Source organism: Podarcis gaigeae (genome assembly GCF_964106915.1).
Source record: "Podarcis gaigeae genome assembly, chromosome: 14".
Classification (NCBI taxonomy): domain Eukaryota; kingdom Metazoa; phylum Chordata; class Lepidosauria; order Squamata; family Lacertidae; genus Podarcis; species Podarcis gaigeae.
Window position 1 is genome coordinate 36,012,973 of NC_139690.1, and position 18,851 is coordinate 36,031,823.

Below are 18,851 nucleotides of genomic sequence, written 5' to 3' on the forward strand. Positions count from 1 at the left end.
TCCATTCAAAAGAACAGTGTAACCGGCAAATGGGGGTGGGGGAATGTGACAACTACATTTTTTCAAACCCAATTTATTTCCCTGAGGTCGTGCCCTTAGGCATTTTAAAACTGCATACAGGTCATATGGCTCTACTCCCTGCCCCCCTTTCATCTCCACTCAGATCTTGCCGCCTCTGCAAATACATCCCACGGTCAGGCAGAGTGACTGGCAGCTAAATCCATCTGGCTTTGTTTTCTCCTAATGACACTTGAGAAGGTTCAAACAGAGGTTCTCTCCTGTCCCTCAGACTCTCCAGTTACAAGATCAGGGCTTGGCTGGAAGCTGCTTCTGCCCAAAGACAATGTTGAAGTGAGGCCTAGTGGCAGTGATGCAACTTTAGTGTGGCCATTGCTCCTTGCGAGTTGGCGGTTGCCACAAGAGATGAGGCCCTTGCTTTTTATTCTCCCGTCCCCCCTTTTAATTTTTTAAAAATACATTTTTATTAGTAGCTGTTTAATAGTTCAGAATAATCCCCCTTTCATTTTGTTGACAGGACAAGGAGAGTGTAAAGTGAAATAAAAAAAAGAAATCAAAAACATCAATCCGATGGTGCAGTCTTTCCGAAAGTATCCAAATTCAGGCCCACAATATTCATAGCAGCCAGAATGCTTACAGGAGATGCTTTTGTATTTAATCTCCAAACAATAAAACAGTGCCAATGTGCCACAAAAGAGTCTTTATATTTTGTTCTTTTAGCCAGGCATAGATCATTTGTTATTCTCCCCACCCCCAAAGCAAGTTGCCAAAACCATAAGAGAGCATGCATTTCTCATATTAAAGAATAAATGAAAATAAATAAACAAACCTCTTCCTTCTCTCTCTCTCTCTCTCTCTCTCTCTCTCTCTCTCTCTCTCTGAGTTGGCAACGCTGCCCTCTGCTGACCGACCAATATAATACACTTGGGTGATAATCTTAAAATGCATTCAAAAACGGAATAGCAGAAAAAACAAAAATCCCTTTATTTGTGGAACATAGTTGTAAGACCGGCATTCAAGGTGTGGTCAAAAACATAACTTGAACCAAGATCGGACAAAATGAGTGTTGGTGGAAATATGAGAAGTGGCGTAATTGTGCTGGACTGACTTGGGAATAGACTGAAAGAGGCTGTATTGTATTATATTATTGAGAGCTTGTATTAGATCATTGAAAGTGAAGGATTTGTGTATAATGAGTGGAAAGCACCGGAGTCCTGTAAAGCTCACTTTTGTTCTATTAACTATGAATACCCTTCATTCAACCTGCCATTTATGCTTGTGCACAAGTATACTTTATACTTGTAAAGTGCTTAGAAGCCTTGCTGGCTGCTAAGCAGTATATAAATTAATACTAATGACAGTGATAGTGCTGGTTACTAGACCTGCGGTCCAGTAAGACCATCTTGATTCTGAATTAAAATGAAGAGGACCCATAGCACAGTGGCAGAACAGCTGCCACTGCAGGAGGGTTCCAAGTTCAATCCCCAGCTTCTACAGGGCAGGGAAATGCTTAGAAAGTCAGCCATTAAAAAAGAAGCCGTTAAAGTATGTAGAACAGGATTAAAGTGTTCTAGAAGGAAACAGCAAAGTTCAGCTATCCACTAGTGCCAACTGCAGGCTCTCAGAAAGGAATTTGCCACACATTCAGACAGCCTACGAATTGAATGATGTGTAAAGCAGTGGAACATCTGATGCAGAACTCTTCAGCATAAAAGCGAAACCATGGCCAGCCGTAGAGGATATGCTTCAATAATCTGCTATACTTTTGGAAAGTGGTTTGTCTATCTGTCCGTTTGTCCACTGTGGGCTTGGACACCTCTTGAGATATTAGCACACAGAGGTTCCCGAGGTGGCAGTCTTTGTCGATGCTGGGATGCTGGGCACCATTTTGAATCAAGGTGGCTGGCCGGAATGTGACTTTGCTTGATTTTTGGCATGGCAGGTCCTAACTCTGCTAATGTGAAGATACTCCCCCCCCCCCCATTTGGCAGGACTTTGGCTTGACTTCACACAGTTTGGCATGAAAGTTACAAACAAGGTTTCTTGAGATGCAGGAGGAGATTTTTGCCAATCTATGGCTCCCGTCAGATGCTCTGAGTGCTGCATCGTGTGTGTGTGTGTGTGTGTGTGTGTGTGTGTGTGTGCCTAGCCCCAAAACTCATAAATCACATCAGTTTAAAAATCACAGTTTCTTCAAATGCCTGGGCAAAACCAGATCCTTTCTGCTACCATAGTGGACACTACCATTCTTGACACTTTTCATCTACTATAGTGCTTTTGTCTCTCATGAACTTGTCCAGCCACTGCACTGGCTATATGGAGTCTTGGCTCGTCTGCCTGTCAGTCTTGATTTAGAGCAGCTCTGCTCATTCTGGGGCTGAAGGAGAGCCGCCTTCTAATCGCAACTTGTCTTTTGTTGCCTTTTGCCAATGATTACTTAAGGACTATGTTCCTGTGTGCTCAGTGATGTGAGGAATGTCAGGTGGCTGAAGTTGACTGAATCCCTTTATCTCCTTAAGCTTGGACATTGCTTCCTCTGGGGCACAGCATACTTTCTGTGAAAACATTTTTTTTTGTGGGGGGAGGGAGAAAGGGAGCGAGAGAGAGAGCTCAACCATGCACATTAGTCATGTGCTTTTTTCGTGAAATCTGCATTTCACGTGTGAAATCTGCTGTTGCACACAGCCCCATAAATCTTGGACCTACTGTAGCATCACCAATTACTTCTAGATAAACAAGGTTACGCCCTAGATATCTGGGTGGGGCTGTCCTTGATTAACCCCATCACATACGGCAGTAATGGCCAACCAGAAAGCTCTGGGAGCTCTTCTGTGTCCCCAGCATCTGTTACTCTGAGGTACAGTGATTCTAGATATTGTGGCTCGGCTTAGCAACCATGCCTAGCTTCAGGAGATAGACCTATAAGTTGTGGGTGGGGCCAGAGACAAAAGTGGGTGGGGCCATGGAAGCTAATTTTACCTCTGTGCAGTAGGCTTGTTTCTGCACACCCACACCCAGGGATCCATCTATCCTCCATTCTGGGCACCATAATTTAAGGAGGATATTGACAAGCTGGAAGGTGTGCAGAGGAGGGCAAGCAAGGTGATAAAGGGTCTAGGAACCGAGCCTTATGAGGAACAGTTGAGGGAGCTGGGTATGTTTAGGCTGGAGAAGAGGAGATTGAGAAGAGATACGATAGCCATATTCAAATATCTTAAGGGCTGTTACATGGAAGGAGCAAGCTTGTTTTCTCCGGCTCCGGGGGATGGGACTCAAACCAGTGGCTTCAAGATACAGTGATACCTCGGGTTACAGATGCTTCAGGTTACAGATGCTTTAGGTTACAGACTCTGCTAATCCAGAAATATTACCTTGGGTTAAGAACCTTGCTTCAGGTTGAGAACAGAAAATTGTGCAGCGGCAGCACGGCAGCAGCAGCACCAGCAGGAGGCCCCATTAGCTAAAGTGGTGCTTCAGGTTAAGAACAGTTTCAGGTTAAGAACAGACCTCCAGAACGAATTAAGTTTTTAACCCGACGTACCACTGTACAAGAAAGGAGGTTCCGACTAAACACCAGGAAGAACTTTCTGACAGTAAGAGCTGTTGGACAGTGGAACAGACTCCCTCAAGAGGTGGTGGACTCTCCTTCCTTGGAGGCTTTTAAGCAGAGGTTGGTTGAGTTGAGATTCCTGCATTGCAGGGGGTTGGACTAGATGACCCCTGGAGTCCCTTCCAACTCTACAATTCTATGATCCAGGCAATCAAGAAGCATTATAAGAGTTCAATTATAAAGTCTAGCCAGGCAAAAATACACAAGGAGGGTGTGAAGTAAGGATGGAGAGAGACCTGGTGGGGAGCAAATGGAGAAGCCCCCAAGCTTGAGGTTCCCTGTTCTTGACCTGTATCATCTACAGATTGGCTTCCCATTATTTAAAGCCACCAAAGTCTGTACATGGCCATCACCATGACTTCCTGCAGCAGTGAATCCCACAGTAACACCTGATGGCATAGAAATCCTTCCATTTTTCTATGCCTAATCCCTTGGCAAGGGATGCGGGTGGTGCTGTGGGTAAACCACAGAGCCTAGGACTTCCCGATCAGAAGGTCGGCGGTTTGAATCCCCGTGACGAGGTGAGTTCCTGCTGCTTGGTCCCTGCTCCTGCCAACCTAGCATTTCAAAAGCACATCAAAGTGCAAGTTGATAAATAGGTATCGCTCCGGCGGGAAGGTAAACGGTGTTTCCGTGCGCTGCTCTGGTTCGCCAGAAGCGGCTTAGTCCTGCTGGCCACATGACCCAGAAGCTGTCTGTGGACAAACACTGGCTCCCTCGGCCAATAAAGCGAGATGAGCGCCGCAACCCCAGAGTTGTCTGCGACTGGACCTAATGGTCAGGGGCCCCCTTTACCTTTAATCCCTTGGCAATTGGTTTCTTTGGGTGACCCCCCCTCCCTTTTCATATAGGGGGAGAGAAATGTTCCTGAGCTAGAAAAGGGTGTGTTCCTTTGACACAAGTTTAAAACTTAGCTGTCTTTGTCCAAAGGTGGCTGAGGTCTGCATTTAGTTGCAAGAATTGAGCCTTCCCAGTGAAACACCGGCAGGGAAATGGGGGTGGGCTGCGGCGGGGGGGAGATTAGCCTGTAGGCTGTTATCTGGGGAGTTCAAGAACAAAAGGAACTCTGTTGAGAGAGCTGGGGCCAGTTTGTTCAAACCAGCCCAGTTTGTACTTCCTGATCGCTTCTTGCCTCCTCCCCACCCCCAGCAGAAAGGCGGGAGGTGTGTGTGTTACTAAATAAGCGTATCCAGAGTTGGACTTTCGCTTTTCAGAGTAGGAACTTTGCCTGCCTTCAGGTAAAAGATTATCCCTCGGCTTTAAGAGGAAAGCGGTGCCAATCTGAGGTACTAACATGGTCCAGATTCCGGTCCTCTCTGGAATGCTCTAGCTCAGCCCCTCAGGTGGGTTCCTAGGCAGTTCAGCCTGTGTCGGGAGGGGTACTTGCCTGTCCATCTGTCCGCCCGTAACACTTCGGTATCAGTAGGGAGCCTTACCTAGTCAGTGTTTTCCCTGAGCCTGCTAAGACGTGGCGTTCTCCACCTGTGAGTTTTGTATGTGTGTGTGCATGTTTTATAAGAAGGGTGTACTTCTGTGGTGGTTTGTGCTCTCCCAGTATCGTTGAGCTCATCCAGGAAGGAAAAGGGTTTGGATCTATTGAGCAACAGAGAAACCGGTTCTGTGGGGAGGCTGGGGAGCAGGGAGGCCAGCACAAGCGACCGATGTAAATCATTTCTTTGAATGGTTGCAGAATTAACGCACTGTAGATCCTGCGGAGTTTGGGAAATAGAGGAAGGTGCTTGCATGAAATATTCCGTTCAGCAATCAACAAAGGTTTTTTAAAAAATAATTTTTATTTGATTTTACAGGTGTAGAGTTATAACAATGCAAAATACCGTATTGTTCGCCCTATAGGACGCACCTTTCCCCCTCCAAAAATGAAGGGGAAATGTGGGTGCGTCCTATGGGGCGAATACAGGCTTCAGGAAGCTCTGCGCAACGCTCCCGGGGTCCGCGCAACTCTGCGTAACCCTCCGGAGCCCAGCGCCAAGCCGCGCCAGCCTCCGGAGGGTTGCGCAGAGTTGCCTGCGCTCCCGGGGTCTGCGCAGCTCTGTGCAACCCTCTGGAGCCCGGGGCCAAGCCGCGCCGGCCTTCGGAAGGTTGCGCAGAGCTGCCTGCACTTCCGGGCTCCGTGCAGCCAAGCCGTGCCGGGCTCCGGAGGGTTGCGCAGAGCTGCCTGCATTCCGAAGTCTTGGGCGCACTGAAGAGCGCGCTGGGGCTTCGCACAGCTGTCCGCAAGCCTGGGGAGACCAGGGCGACTTCCCGCCAGGCTCCCTAGGCTTGCGGATAGCAGGCTGTTCTGGGGACTGGGGTCGGGGGAAGCTCGGGCTTCCCCCATGCCAGCCCCGTGCCTGGGGGGGGGGAATATTTTTTTCCCTTTATTCCCCCCCCAAAAAAACTAGGTGCGTCCTATAGGGCGGTGCGTCCTATGGGGTGAAAAATACGGTACATACCCATATTTAGAGATTGCTCTGAATCTCTAGATTTTCCACCTTCCCCTCCATGAATCCTGTATACTGTATAAACCTTTTCAACTGCATATTATTTTATCATCCAAATTTATGAGTCTCCAGTTTATTCATAGAATCTTCTACATTACAAGTGTTATTGCAACCCTGCTAGTGTTTTCATCTGCTTACAGTTGTCTCTCAAGTAAATTATAATTTCCCCCCATTCTTGATTGAAGTTTTGGTCAGCAGTAGTTTGCACCTTACAGCTCTACAGTCCTCAGAGGTTTGAGGGGGCAGCGGCCAGGGAGAGGGCATTCTCTGTGGCCTCCCCTAAGCTGAGGGATCCCCTCCTCACATCTGCCACCTTCATTATGTTGTTTTTGTTGTGTATCTCTTACCTACGACATCTGATCTCTCTCTTTACCTATATAGGACCCACCGTATTCTCTTGGCTGTAGTTTTGTTTTCGCTGCATTTAATACTGTAATTTTTTAATTGGTGTACCCCACCCCGGGAAGGTGTGCATATGAAATCTCCTCCTTCGTTTGATTACTCTGCAAGCGTTAAGTGCAGACGTTTCCAGTATCCATAAGAAAGTTGTTTTTTTATATATGCTTCCCCCACTCTTTCCCTTACTACCACCAATCCGTTGGCTGTTCTTCCCAGAGACTCTGGGGTCCTTTTCAATTAGGGGAGGATGGAGATCTTATCAGAGCTAGTGGTAATGATGTCTCCTGAAGGCAATTCCACCCGCTGTTAAGGTTGGGGTGTGTCTGGAAAGAATAGGTTTATAAGGGAACATAGGAAGCTGCCTTATACTGAGCCCAAACCACTGGTTCATCTAGCTCAGTATTGTCAACACTGGCCGGCAGTGGCTCCATGAGGTTTCAGGTGGTGGACAGTCCCAGCCCTACCTGGAGATGGTGGGAATCAAACCTGGGGCCTTTTGCATCTATAACAGCTGCTCTAGCACTGAGCTACAAACACATGTTTAAGCATCTGTATGTGGCTTGCAGGATAGCCACCCTTGGTCTACATACTGACCTGCAGCTGTTTAAGGTTTCAGGCATGGATCTCTCTTAGCCCCACCCAGAGATGCCAGAGATTGAACCTGTATGAAGAACAGGTGTTCTAAGACTCAGATGGGGCTCTACAGTACTTTAGGATGTGTGAGCAAACATAACAGGCCAGGGTACCGGACCTGAGCTATTGCATTGAATGGAACCTGTGGTGTAACTGGGGCAGGCATCCTTGATAGCTGCTCTTAAGCTTGTCCACAATGCAATAAAAATACATTGTGATTGTGAATATAACTTTTTGTAACTACAGTGTGGTGTTGTTTGTTTCCTCGCAACCTATTGTGAAGATTCAGGTAGGTAGACAGCAGTGTTGGTCTGACGCAGTCGAAATAAATAAAAAAATAAGAAAATGGTCCAGTTGCACCTTAAAGACCAACTAAGTTTGTTCTGGGTGTAAGCTTTTGTGTGCTTGCACACTTCTTCAGATACCTTTTCTTATCAACCTCACAAAGAGACTTGCACAGGTACAGCTATCTGAAGAAGTGTGCATGCACGCGAAAGCTTACACCCAGAACAAACTTAGGTGGTCTCTAAGGTGCTACTGGACAATTTTCTTTAATGTTTTCACCATACGTTGAAATAATAATTTAAAAAAGACTGGCTGACAGAAGGGGCGAAAAACCTCTGCTATAATGTTAGCAGGTTGTTTTTGCAGAGAATGCAAGAGTTACTACTGTATTTGATATTACCATGAACGCAAAATGTACAGACTTGGACTGAGCCTTTATCTTATTTTTTACTGTGTATATGTGCTTTTGTTTTCAAGGCTCGGTTTGCCACTTCTTTCTCTCCCCCCTCCCTTTCAAATTGAGTATTTGTTCAACGCTGCATGGGCAATTCACAGAAAAGATTTATCTGTAGAATGTGCTGAGGTCAGGCCTGCTGGTAACAGAAAAAACAAACTTCCTTAGCCAAGGAATCTGCAAAGGTTTTTCAACAGCTGCCCTGGAAACCAGCTGCCCTTCCTGAGGCTGTAAAATGGGGGCGAGGTGCAGGCGGCAAGGTGGATCCCCCCCCCCCCAAAGTGACAGTCTAACTTTTTTTTTTTCTTGCTGCAGCAGCAGCAGTTTTTTGAAGGCTTTGCTTTTTGGTAAATGGATATCTAGGTTAGGAATGTGAGCCTGTCTCCCTGGCATCTTGGCTGGGGGTTTAATATTTAATTGGAGGGGAGGAAACAGAAATGACCAGGCAAGGCTATATCTGCCTTTGCTCCAAAGCAGTGGCTGAAACTTAGAACTCTCTCTACTTTGCCTATTGAGGGGTGGAAGCCACTCAGTGGTGCAATGCACACAAACACTGGTGTATACCTGCGACTTTAAACCAGCTTTTGCCAACCTGATGCCCTCCAGATATTTGGACTACAACTCCCACCAACCTCAGCCACTTAGTTCCCCCTTTTCTGCCCCATGGAGGGGACCAAGAAACAGTCACCCACGCCTTCGTCAAATGAATGCTGAGCTACTGCATTCCTCCCTCTGTGGGGCTGCCCTTGAATGTGGGGTTGCAAACGGATGAATGTATTGATTAGAGCAGGCACCCCCAACCTTTGGCCCTCCAGATGTTTTGGACTACAATTCCCATCATCCCTGACCACTGGTCCTGTTAGCTAGGGATCATGGGAGTTGTAGGCCAAAACATCTGGAGGGCTGAAGGTTGGAGGTGCCTGGATTAGAGTATTGAACTGGAACTGGGGAAACCTACCTCAGCTTTCTGACTTGGGGCTAGTATCTCGGCCCTCCAGATGTTTTGAGACTACAATTCCCATCATCCCTGACCACTGGTCCTGCTAGCTAGGGATCATGGGAGTTGTAGGCCAAAAACATCTGGAGGGCTGAGGTAGAGGAAGACTGGAATCTGTCCTATCCCTCAGGGTGGTCATGAGGGAAAAACAGAGAGAACCTTTACCATAAGTTCTGTGAAAGAAAGCTATGATATAAGACTAACATCTAAAAAAACCAGGAGCATTGACAAGAGCTATCAGTTTTGAGCTGGCTTTTGGAGGGGACGGGGGCTATGGATAAACACACTGGCAGAGGGTTTCAGTTCTTTAAAAAAGTAGTTTAATGTTACTGTGTTAAGGGGACTGTGATCAGTTTTCACACTTCAGCTCAAGGCTTCAGGATCATATGCTGAAAATCTAGAGAGAAATACAATTCTGGAATTATCCTCTGTTTACCTGTCTCATGTGTGCCTTTGGCATTTAAGCAAGTGACACGAAAGCTTGCAAAATCTTGCTGCTAAGCGCATGGTGTCTCCTTTACTAACCTTTCTTGATACAGAACTTTGCAGTGTTTTTGAAAAAGCTCCTCTGAACTTGATATGGGTGTGTATTTATTTGTTTTCCCCTGGTGTGCAAATTTAATAGTCAAGAGTCAAGATGACCTTCAGGAGTAATTTGCCTGCTTTTGCATTCTCTTTGGAGTAGAAGGGAATAAGCGGTATTCTCCCAGAGATTATTCTGACGTCTGTTCACCAGAAATAACTGCCTTAAAAAAAAAAAAGGTATTGTAACACAAATGGATATGTGTAACCTGGGTTTCTTGCTTGCTTGTTGAAAGGGTCTGTCCTTAATGGCTCAAAAAACAATACACTCTGAAGGCTTTTGTTTTTATTTACTAGAGCGTTGTACCCAAAGTTGCTCAGGAATTCTAAGAAACAATAAAAGCAGTGCAGTTTTGAAATGTTCTGTTGGTGATCTTGATTAAAATGGGCATCTAGTTGTATCCAAACATAGATGAAAACCTGCTCTTGATCTCAGGGCCCATTGTGCATAAATTTAGATAAGATGTCTTAAGAGGTGTCCAGCTACGCAGTGAACAAAAAACTTTCCAAAATATATAGTAGATTTAGTACATGTCTATCCACCTGTCCTTCTGTTGTGGAACTCAAGGCACTGTTACATTGAGAGTTCCCAGGCTGTGTCTCCCAGTCACTGACTAGATCAGATCTACTTAGCCTGAGTAGATTAGCCGCATCACATGTCTTCTGGATCCTGCCCTGGGACCATTCCTAACTGCAGGACACAGATCTCAATTATTTCAGTTACCCGCTTCATTTATCTGGTTTAACGCTCTAACATCTGAATCCAACCTCTTGGTTTGTTTTGATCCAAACAAACCATGTGTGGTAAGCCAAGAACAAACTTTGGTCACACCTCGTGGTTTGTTCATAGTGGAATGTAGACAAATGGTAGGGCTGGCTATAGATATGTCTGTTTACGTTTGTGTTTTAAATGGGAGAAGAAATATTCTGTGACTCTGAAAACCCAAGGCCTTGTACTGTTAATGATGTTACAAGCCTGGTTGGTAGTGGTGCTTAGTGACCAAGTTCTGAGAGGAGAGGGAGGTAGGTGATTGCTTTGAGGATGTTAGGTGGGGCCTGGATCAGTGCATTCTGATTGGTCTGGATGGTGGCATAACCTGATTGGCTGGAGGTTCTTGTCAGTTGGGATTTAACTGTCAGTTGGGAGAAAGACAGTTGAGGAATTGAAGGGAAAGGAAGGCCTGATTCTCAGCTGGCCTCCACCTGCCTGTAGTCTTACATACAACCAGCCCAAGGGGTGGCCCTGCTTGTCACCTTCCTCCTCAGTCTGAGGGTTGCCCTTGTAGAACTCCGCAAGGAGGAAGAGGATGGGAACAAAACTAGAACTAGTTGGCTCTGCCTGTCCATGCCTCTGGCTCCCCCTACTGTTGGGCTCCCTGCCTTCCACCCTACCAGTCCCAACAGGTGCCACCCATCACTTACATTAAGCCAAACAATGGCTTTGCTCCTGGTAGTTGGGGAGGAACGCAGTGGCCAAAATTTTATCCCTGGGCACCAGTGCACTTCCTCATTCATGCTAAGCCATAGTTGGGCTTTGTGTTGTGTGCAGGTGAGGGCATTGTAATAGGAGAGTTGAAGTATACAACAGAAAGAGTGCATGTGTACCTTCAGTGAAGGAGGTATGTTAAGACCCTCTTTCTCAAAATGGCTTACTCCATTCAGTACTCCACCCATCTCTTTTCGTTCCCGCTCCAGGAACATAGGAAGCTGCCCAATACTGAGTCAGATCATTGGTCTGTCTAGCTCAGTATTGACAACACTGACTGGCAGCAGTTCTCCAGAGCTTCAGCGGGAGCCTCTTCCGACCCCACATGGAGACGCCAGGGATTGAACCTGGAGCCTTCTGCATACAAAGCAGTTGTTCTGCCACTGAGAGAGAGCCCTTCCTCCAGAAAATGCTTTCTGCTGAAAGAAAACCTAGTTGTGATTTGGAGTTGTCATGAGATCTCTCTCTTTCTCTCTGTTCTTACGTTGCTTTTTCTCCTCTTCTCTGCAACAGGCAAATGAAGTGACAGACAGTGCATACATGGGCTCAGAGAGCACCTATAGCGAGTGTGAGACTTTCACGGACGAAGACACCAGCACCCTGGTGCATCACGAGATGCATGATGAAGTAGAAACGGATAGCGCGATCGATTCCACTGTGCACTCGGAGTTCACGGACCCCATCGAGGAGCCTGAGAACGGGTAGGTGCTTTTATCTTGGTGATGGGTAGGACAGCAGGAGCCTCTCCAGGAACTCAAAGCAGAGATTTGGAAGCTTAGTTTCTTGGCAGACCAGCCTTAGGAAACACAAAACAAAGGGGTAAGTGGCCATTTCTCCCCTCCACAAAATGTAATGGCTTCATTCATGCATCACAGTAAGCCATAAAACCATGGTTTACTGTGTAAGAGCCAATCACACCTGTTTCTCTTCTCTCTCTACCAATGCTAGGAAGAAACAGCCCGCTATCCTTGGCTTCGCGGATGTGTCCGTTGCACTGATTGTGGTTGGGTTTGCTCCAAACCAGCTGCAGTGCTAAAACCTATGTTTATTCTTGGCTAAATGATCATGAAAACCTTTTAAAACTTCCAGCCACAGTGATGTGTGTGAGTTCTGCATCTTGCACAAAGAGCCAGGACATGTGAACTGGGCCAAGGGGGGAGCCTTGCTGGATCTGATCAGCAGCCCATCAAGCTAAGCAATCTGTTTCCCGCAGTGGCTAACCAGAAGCCGGCCGTTGTCTCCCGGCGTTGCTTCTTAGCATCTGATATTCAGGGCACACCCGATTCTGGAGGCAGCACAGCCATTGTAACTTGTTGGTAGCCATTAATAGCCTTATCCTCCCTGGATGTGTCTAATCCCCTTTCTAAAGCTATCTAAGCCACTTGCCATCATCACACCTTCATGGCAACCAGTTCCCATGCATTTATATCTGCTGCGTGAAGAAGTACTTTCGTTATTCTGTCTGTTTTTGCCGCAGGTGGCTGAAGGCTGATAGGCTTCTCGACCCTGGTTTACAGAATTTGCATTTATTTCATTTAAACATTTGTATTAGGTGTCTTTTCTAGATCAGCTCTGCCCAAAGTGGCAAACGGAAAATGAACCATAAAAATAAAGTAATCTAATAATAGCACTTTAATTTTTTTTAAAAGGGCACTATGTTGAGATACAATTCAGGCAGTATAAAAACAGTTTTGAGAGCCACAACAGAGAAGTTGCGTGAATTATAACACTTTCTTAAATGTGGCAACTGAGGAAGTTCTGTCTGGTAGAGGCTGTCCTTGAGCAGGCCTTGCCTCATGTCCCCACCAGTCTAACTAGGACCTAGGAGAGCAGGGTTCACATCTCCACTCAGCCATGAAGCTCATTCGGTGACCTTGGGCCAGTCACCATCTTTGAGACTAACTGACCTTACAGAGTTGCTGTGAGGATGAAAAGGGGAGGAGGAGGAGAAACATGTACATTGTCCCAAGATCCTTGGAAGATAAAGGTGGTATATAAATGTAATAAGTAAGTAAATTTTAAGGGCAGGCCAACTGCGCATGGCCTCAGGCACTGGTCTTAAAGCACAGGCAAAAATGAGGCCTGGAAACGACAGCCTGTGGGTTTCTGGAAGAAATTGCCCTTCTTTCCTGGGGAACGAAGACAGTGGTGTTAAGACTAAAGGACTAGAAAGGTGAATGGGGGCTCAAACTGGCAACTAGCTGTGTTGCACAGGAGCCAGCTCCTAGGGGCCAAGGGGTCTTCGGACCCCCCAGTAAAATATTTAAGGAAGCAGGGCCCCCCAAAGTTGATGGGCATTCAAATGGTGTGTGTGCACCATGTCCTGTGATTGATTATGAAGGTCGGGGCTTACCTTCCCCCCAGTATTTTATTCAAGCTGGCACCCCTGCTGTGTTGACCTGCAAGGTTCGTCTTGTGCAGAGCAAAGTCGAAGTTTTGGGGAAGTGCATGCTAATTTCCACCCCTGAGGTTGGGGATATTTTGTGTCTTTTTAAAAAGACAGTCATGCTGGTACCCCCTCCCCCTTTAAAAACTTGACCTGTTCAATGAAAGAAAAAAGTACATTCATAGATCCACCTGCCACCTTCTCTCAAAAGTGTCCAGAGTGTGATCTAACCTGATCATAGCAATCATTCGTCCTGATAAGGCTTGCATAGGGGGGAACCTTCTTGGTGAAGTCAGACCACTGGCCTTCTTGGGCCCGGAATGTCTACGCTGTCAGGAATTGTACCAATGATTTTCTACAAAGTCTGCAGGAGCTGACTGAGTCTGTGACTTAACTATAGCCCTGTCCGACTAGATCCCTGCTGGGCGTAAGCCACCATATGTATCCATGAGAAGGGAAGACTCTTCAGGTTTTCCATTTTGGGTATCAGGGTGTTGTTGTTTTTTAAGTTGACTTGGGACTTAAGCTGTGCCTTTGCACTAGTTTAGGGTTAGCCAACGCTTCTTTTCCCCACCCCCCAAAAACCCCTGTTCACTTTCTACTTGGAGCACCTGAAGGAGGACTTCCCATATGCCCGCAAGGAGCTGGAGAAGGTTCTGATTGTGATCCGGGGCTGAAAGAGTGTTTTTGCTGCTGGAGGCCCTGCAGATTAAGAGGGGGAACTGGGATTAGCCTCCTGCCGCTTTCTTTGCTGAAATGAGCTGGGCTCAGTGGTTGCTAACCCTCAGTCCGTAATCAGCTTCTGAGCTGCAAGGCCACCAAGGGCCCTTTTTTTTTCCTGGAGAGAATTAGCAAGCATGCCAGCTTGCATTCGCCCTGCCCGGCCTCCTGGGAGTATGGCTCAGTGCATTGGACTCTCCTGCCTGTAGGTACAAATGCCTTTCTTTGGAGGTGGGTGGGTGGGATATTTGTCTTTTTAAAAGTGGAGTTGCTGTGTTTGACCAGGATAGTGGCAGTTCTGTGTGTGTAGCTTTTGAGTGGCTTCTTTACAAGCACTGGAGACGCAAGGTCAAGCAGCCAGCAAATTAACGTCACCGTTGCTTCTTACAAAGCAAGGTGGAAAATGCCATTCCTGCAAGTCGTATAAAGAGTTATGTGCGGGATTAATAGATGTGCTAGGGTGGAAAAGAAGCTAAAACTTGAGTGCAAGGGGTGGGGGCAGCATCATATGCTCCTGGGTAGGCATTGTATTGCTCAGCCAGGAATGGTATGTCCTAGGAGGAGGGTTTTTTTTATCCCTGACACATACATACATACATACATACATACATACATACATACATACATACAATGAGCCTGGACATCCTCCATTTGCTGCAAGAAGCCAGTGATATGAGGACTAGAAGGAAAAAGAATGGGTGGTGATTTTTCGTTTATTATTATTATTGCCATCCTCAGTAATTACAGGAACAGATTCCTTTCAAGCCTTTCATTTCCATATTTTGCATTCCAGTGCTTAACAAAGCAAGTCCATCTCCCGACCAGATGGCTCTTCCACAGTCTGCCTTCTCTCCCTTGGATGGAGCGGCACAGTTTATCCATTTCTGCAAGCTCCAGACATTTTAATAACCATTCCCATGCAGCTGAAATTGGTTGACATTTCCATTTTCCAGCCCACACTTATTTTTGCTGCCATCCACATGATCCAAACTGATCTATGGGAGTGTTGCTCTCAATCAAAATGGCAGGAATGATTATTATGATGGCTTCTCACGAGAGCCCAGGGCAATTGTCAGTGCAGCAGCATACAATAATAATAGACAATTTTTTTATAATAGTGTGTCTTAATTATTTAGAGATGCCTTGGAATGTCTCCCCCCCCCACACTTTTTAGTGTGAACAAACTAAATTATTTTTTTAAAACATCAACAACCCAAACCTTAATGGACACTCTGTGCCATCTATTTCTAATATGCTAGTGGTCATTCCTAGAGTATGACTATATAGCTGTTGATAAAAATGTTCCCCTTTCTATGTTACAAACTATAGTTCATCCAGATGGGCATTTCCTTATTTTGTTGACAAGGATCTGAAATATGACACTGGATATAGTAAATATATATGGTCCAAATTTGAACTCTCCTAGAATGTGTTCCCTGAATATTTGAGCTGTTTGACTGATATGACATATGAAGAGAAGCAGAAATTGGGCCTTTTGCATAACTGGCCTTGCCTTGATCTTGACAGGGATTTGCCTCCCATAAGATTGGCTTGACCACTTCCTCTCACTCTTCCTCTCCCTCCCTCCCTCACTGGGGCTTACTAGATTTTAATATCTACTTTCCTCCAATATTTCCTTCCTGCACTGGGGTCTTGATCCCCACTTCCTTATTTCTGTTTTGCTGGTGGTCAGAAGATCTTCTCCTTGTTGATGTCCAGAGATTTGACTCCCATCTTGCCGCCTTCTGCTCATGCACTTCCCTTGTTTTTAGTGCGTTAAGGATATTTACCAAAATAGGGACACATTCCTCTCCCTTTCCAGAAGTTTACTTACCACGGCCAGTACTTTTGAGGCATCAAAAATGCCTAGCTAAACAGGAATGTTTCAAAATTTCTTCTGAAAGTCAGTAATGAGGGAGGGCACTCCACAGATGGGGAACCACCGCTGAAAGGGCCCTGTCACAGGTGAACACCAGCTGAGCAGCAACTGGAAGTGACATCACCAGCAGAGTGGTACCCCTGCTGCCAGAGGAGAGGTCACTAGTTCCTTGTGTAGTGTCCTTATTTTTATTCTCTTCCTCAAATATCAAAATTAAACCCAAGTTGTGAGCCCAGTTTAGATGACCGATTTTACTTATTTCTTTTGAAGATTGCTTCCCAGATTTTTGCAATCTTTTATAACACTAGCATGCAATTACACACACAGACCCCACAGATACACACAATGGAGCAAATCCCAAAAGTAACATAATTGTATATTATCCTTGAGCAATGCTTGTAGCTTTTTCATCATGTGTACTTTGTTTTGGAGTACTTCAACCTGAATCTCTGTATTGCCTTTGCTTTTGGGAATTTTTCATCAGCAGTGAGGAACACAGCCTCACTCCTCCTCCTGTTTCCTGGATGATAGCACGATTGTTCTGTCTGTTAACACAAAATGCGCACACACTTTTGCATCCCTAGAATTGCTGATAACTCTGGGTTTCCTGTTTTTGAATTAAGGAAGGACCAGTGTCACGAATTCTCATCCACACAGAGGTGCAGGGGTTTGGTCCCTTTTTTTTAAAGCCACTTCTTACTCTGATTTAGAAATTATATTTGAAGAGCCTTTCCAAGCCTTTAAAGTTCTTCAGTCCTGAAAGATCTGCAGCTCACCTAAAGATTCAACCTCATTTATCTTGCAAAGTGGGTGGCCCTTAGGCCCATTTTCCAGTCAGGGAAGTGAGGCTGCAGGGCCACGTCCCAAGACCTGTCCAGTGAGGACTCATCTAGGTTAAAATGGCAAACGAGGACTCGCATCTGTGACTCTGTCTGCTAGGCTGTGCACCCATGTACGATGGCGTTCTTTTTGTTACGGAATGCTGGTATCTGTGAAATAAGCCTGGCGTCTGTGCCTTTGACAAGTTACACTGCTCAAAAGCGTGTTCCTGGGCCCTTAATAGGATTATGCAGTCCTAAATGCCGCAACACTTTAATATGTGGGTTGGCTGTGCAGCTGAAAATATTTTACCGTTGATTCAGCCGCCTCTTAGATTGGTTGCCTGCCATACAGCCACTGCCTTATTGTATGCACTTTCTACAAAGGACATAAGTTTTGCTTGGCCCAGCTATATTTGCGTTGTGCTTGGGCATTCACAGCACCTTCTACAACGCTGGGTCTGCGCAGATTTGCAGCCTTGGGTGTATGCATGCAAGCTCTGCCATGTGTCACGTGCCTTGGCCTTGTGTGAATGCACAGCTTGAGTGGTGTACTCCAAGGCAGAGCAGTGATTGGTTTGGTCGCCAAACTAAAACAAGGAAGAGGGGAGGATTGCATCCAATGTAAGAGTCCTGCTGCATCAGGCCAAAGGTCCATTGAATCCAGCATTGTTCCCATAATAGCCAGCCAGATGCCATTCTGCCATCTGCAGAAGACTGCCATGCAGGCCCCTGGCTCTCCCTGCAGTTCGCACTCTGCTGGCTGAGGCTGATGGGACTATGAGTCCAATGCAGCTGGAAGGCACCAAGTTCATAAAAGCTCCCTTTTAGCTTGCAGCAATCACCGCTGCTCCTGTTAACCAAGTCAGCCCAAAATATTTATCTACTAGCAGATCCCGTAAGTGGCATTGCTCAAGCATTGCTAAGAAAGCATAAAATCAACACCATTGCTTTGATCAGTTCAGTCTGCCGCCTTGGTTCAAAATGATGTGCAACCATATCCAAAAACTGACAGAAACCTGTACTTTGATCTCGGGGATCATCATGCAAAATTTGATTATGATATCTTAAGAGGTGCTGAAATGCGTAGTGAATGAATGAACTAACAACTTTCCAAAATATATAGTAATGTAAAGGTTAAAGGGACCCCTGACAATTAGGTTCAGTCGTGGCCGACTCTGGGGTTGCGGCGCTCATCTCGCTTTACTGGCCGAGGGAGCCAGCGTACAGCTTCTGGGTCATGTGGCCAGCATGACTAAGCCGCTTCTGGTGAACCAGAGCAGCACACAGAAACGCCTTTTACCTTCCCGCGGGAGTGGTACCTATTTATCTACTTGCACTTTGACGTGCTTTCGAACTGCTAGGTTGGCAGAAGCAGGGATCGAGCAACGGGAGCTCATTCCGTCACGGGGATACGAACTGCTGACCTTCCGATCGGCAAGTCCTAGGCTCTGTGGTAAACCACAGCGCCACCCACGTCCCTTGCCAAGGGATTAGGGATAGAAAAATGGAAGGATTTCTATGCCATCGGGTGTAACTGTGGGATTCACTGCTGCAGGAAGTGATGGTGATGGCCATGTGCAGACTTTGGTGGCTTTAAATAATGGGAAGCCAATTTGTAGATAATACAGGTCAAGAATAGGGAGCCTCAGGCTTGGATCCTGAATGCCATTGTGGTGAAGCCACATGATAAATGTAATAATACATAAATGATTACATAATGACTGATAAATGTCATAAATAATAATATTGCAGGCAGCAGTTTTGAGCATGACTCCATCAATGCCGCTCTCTGCAGGGGTGTGGCCATCATTTGTTGGAAGCGGTGGGTGTGGTGAACTCCTTGATTCCTTCTCTTGAGATACTGACTTCCCTTTCCACCAACAGATCTCACCCCCATGACCTTCCTTTGACCTCGGACATTAACAATCACTCCATCGTCACAGTAATTAGCGGGGAGGAGCACTTTGAGGACTACGGGGAAGGGAATGAGGTGGATCTCTTCTCAGACAGCTTGTGCAACGGAGAAAGTGGCTTCAGCAGTTCATCCTTCCTCTCTCCCAGGTAAGATGGCCAGAACCTG

The 18,851-nt window shown here is 46.2% G+C and overlaps 1 protein-coding gene across 17 annotated transcripts in view; it reads left to right on the forward strand.

Annotated features, from left to right (window-relative positions):
* RAB11FIP3 (RAB11 family interacting protein 3) overlaps positions 1–18,851 on the forward strand; it is an 87,317-nt gene that overhangs the window by 43,038 nt on the left and 25,428 nt on the right. For all 17 annotated transcript variants that reach the window (XM_083711099.1, XM_083711103.1, XM_083711089.1 and 14 more), the window contains 2 exons: positions 11,479–11,666; positions 18,656–18,832. In XM_083711099.1, coding sequence (XP_083567225.1) covers positions 11,479–11,666; positions 18,656–18,832 — 365 coding nt within the window. The remainder of the gene's footprint in view (positions 1–11,478; positions 11,667–18,655; positions 18,833–18,851) is intronic.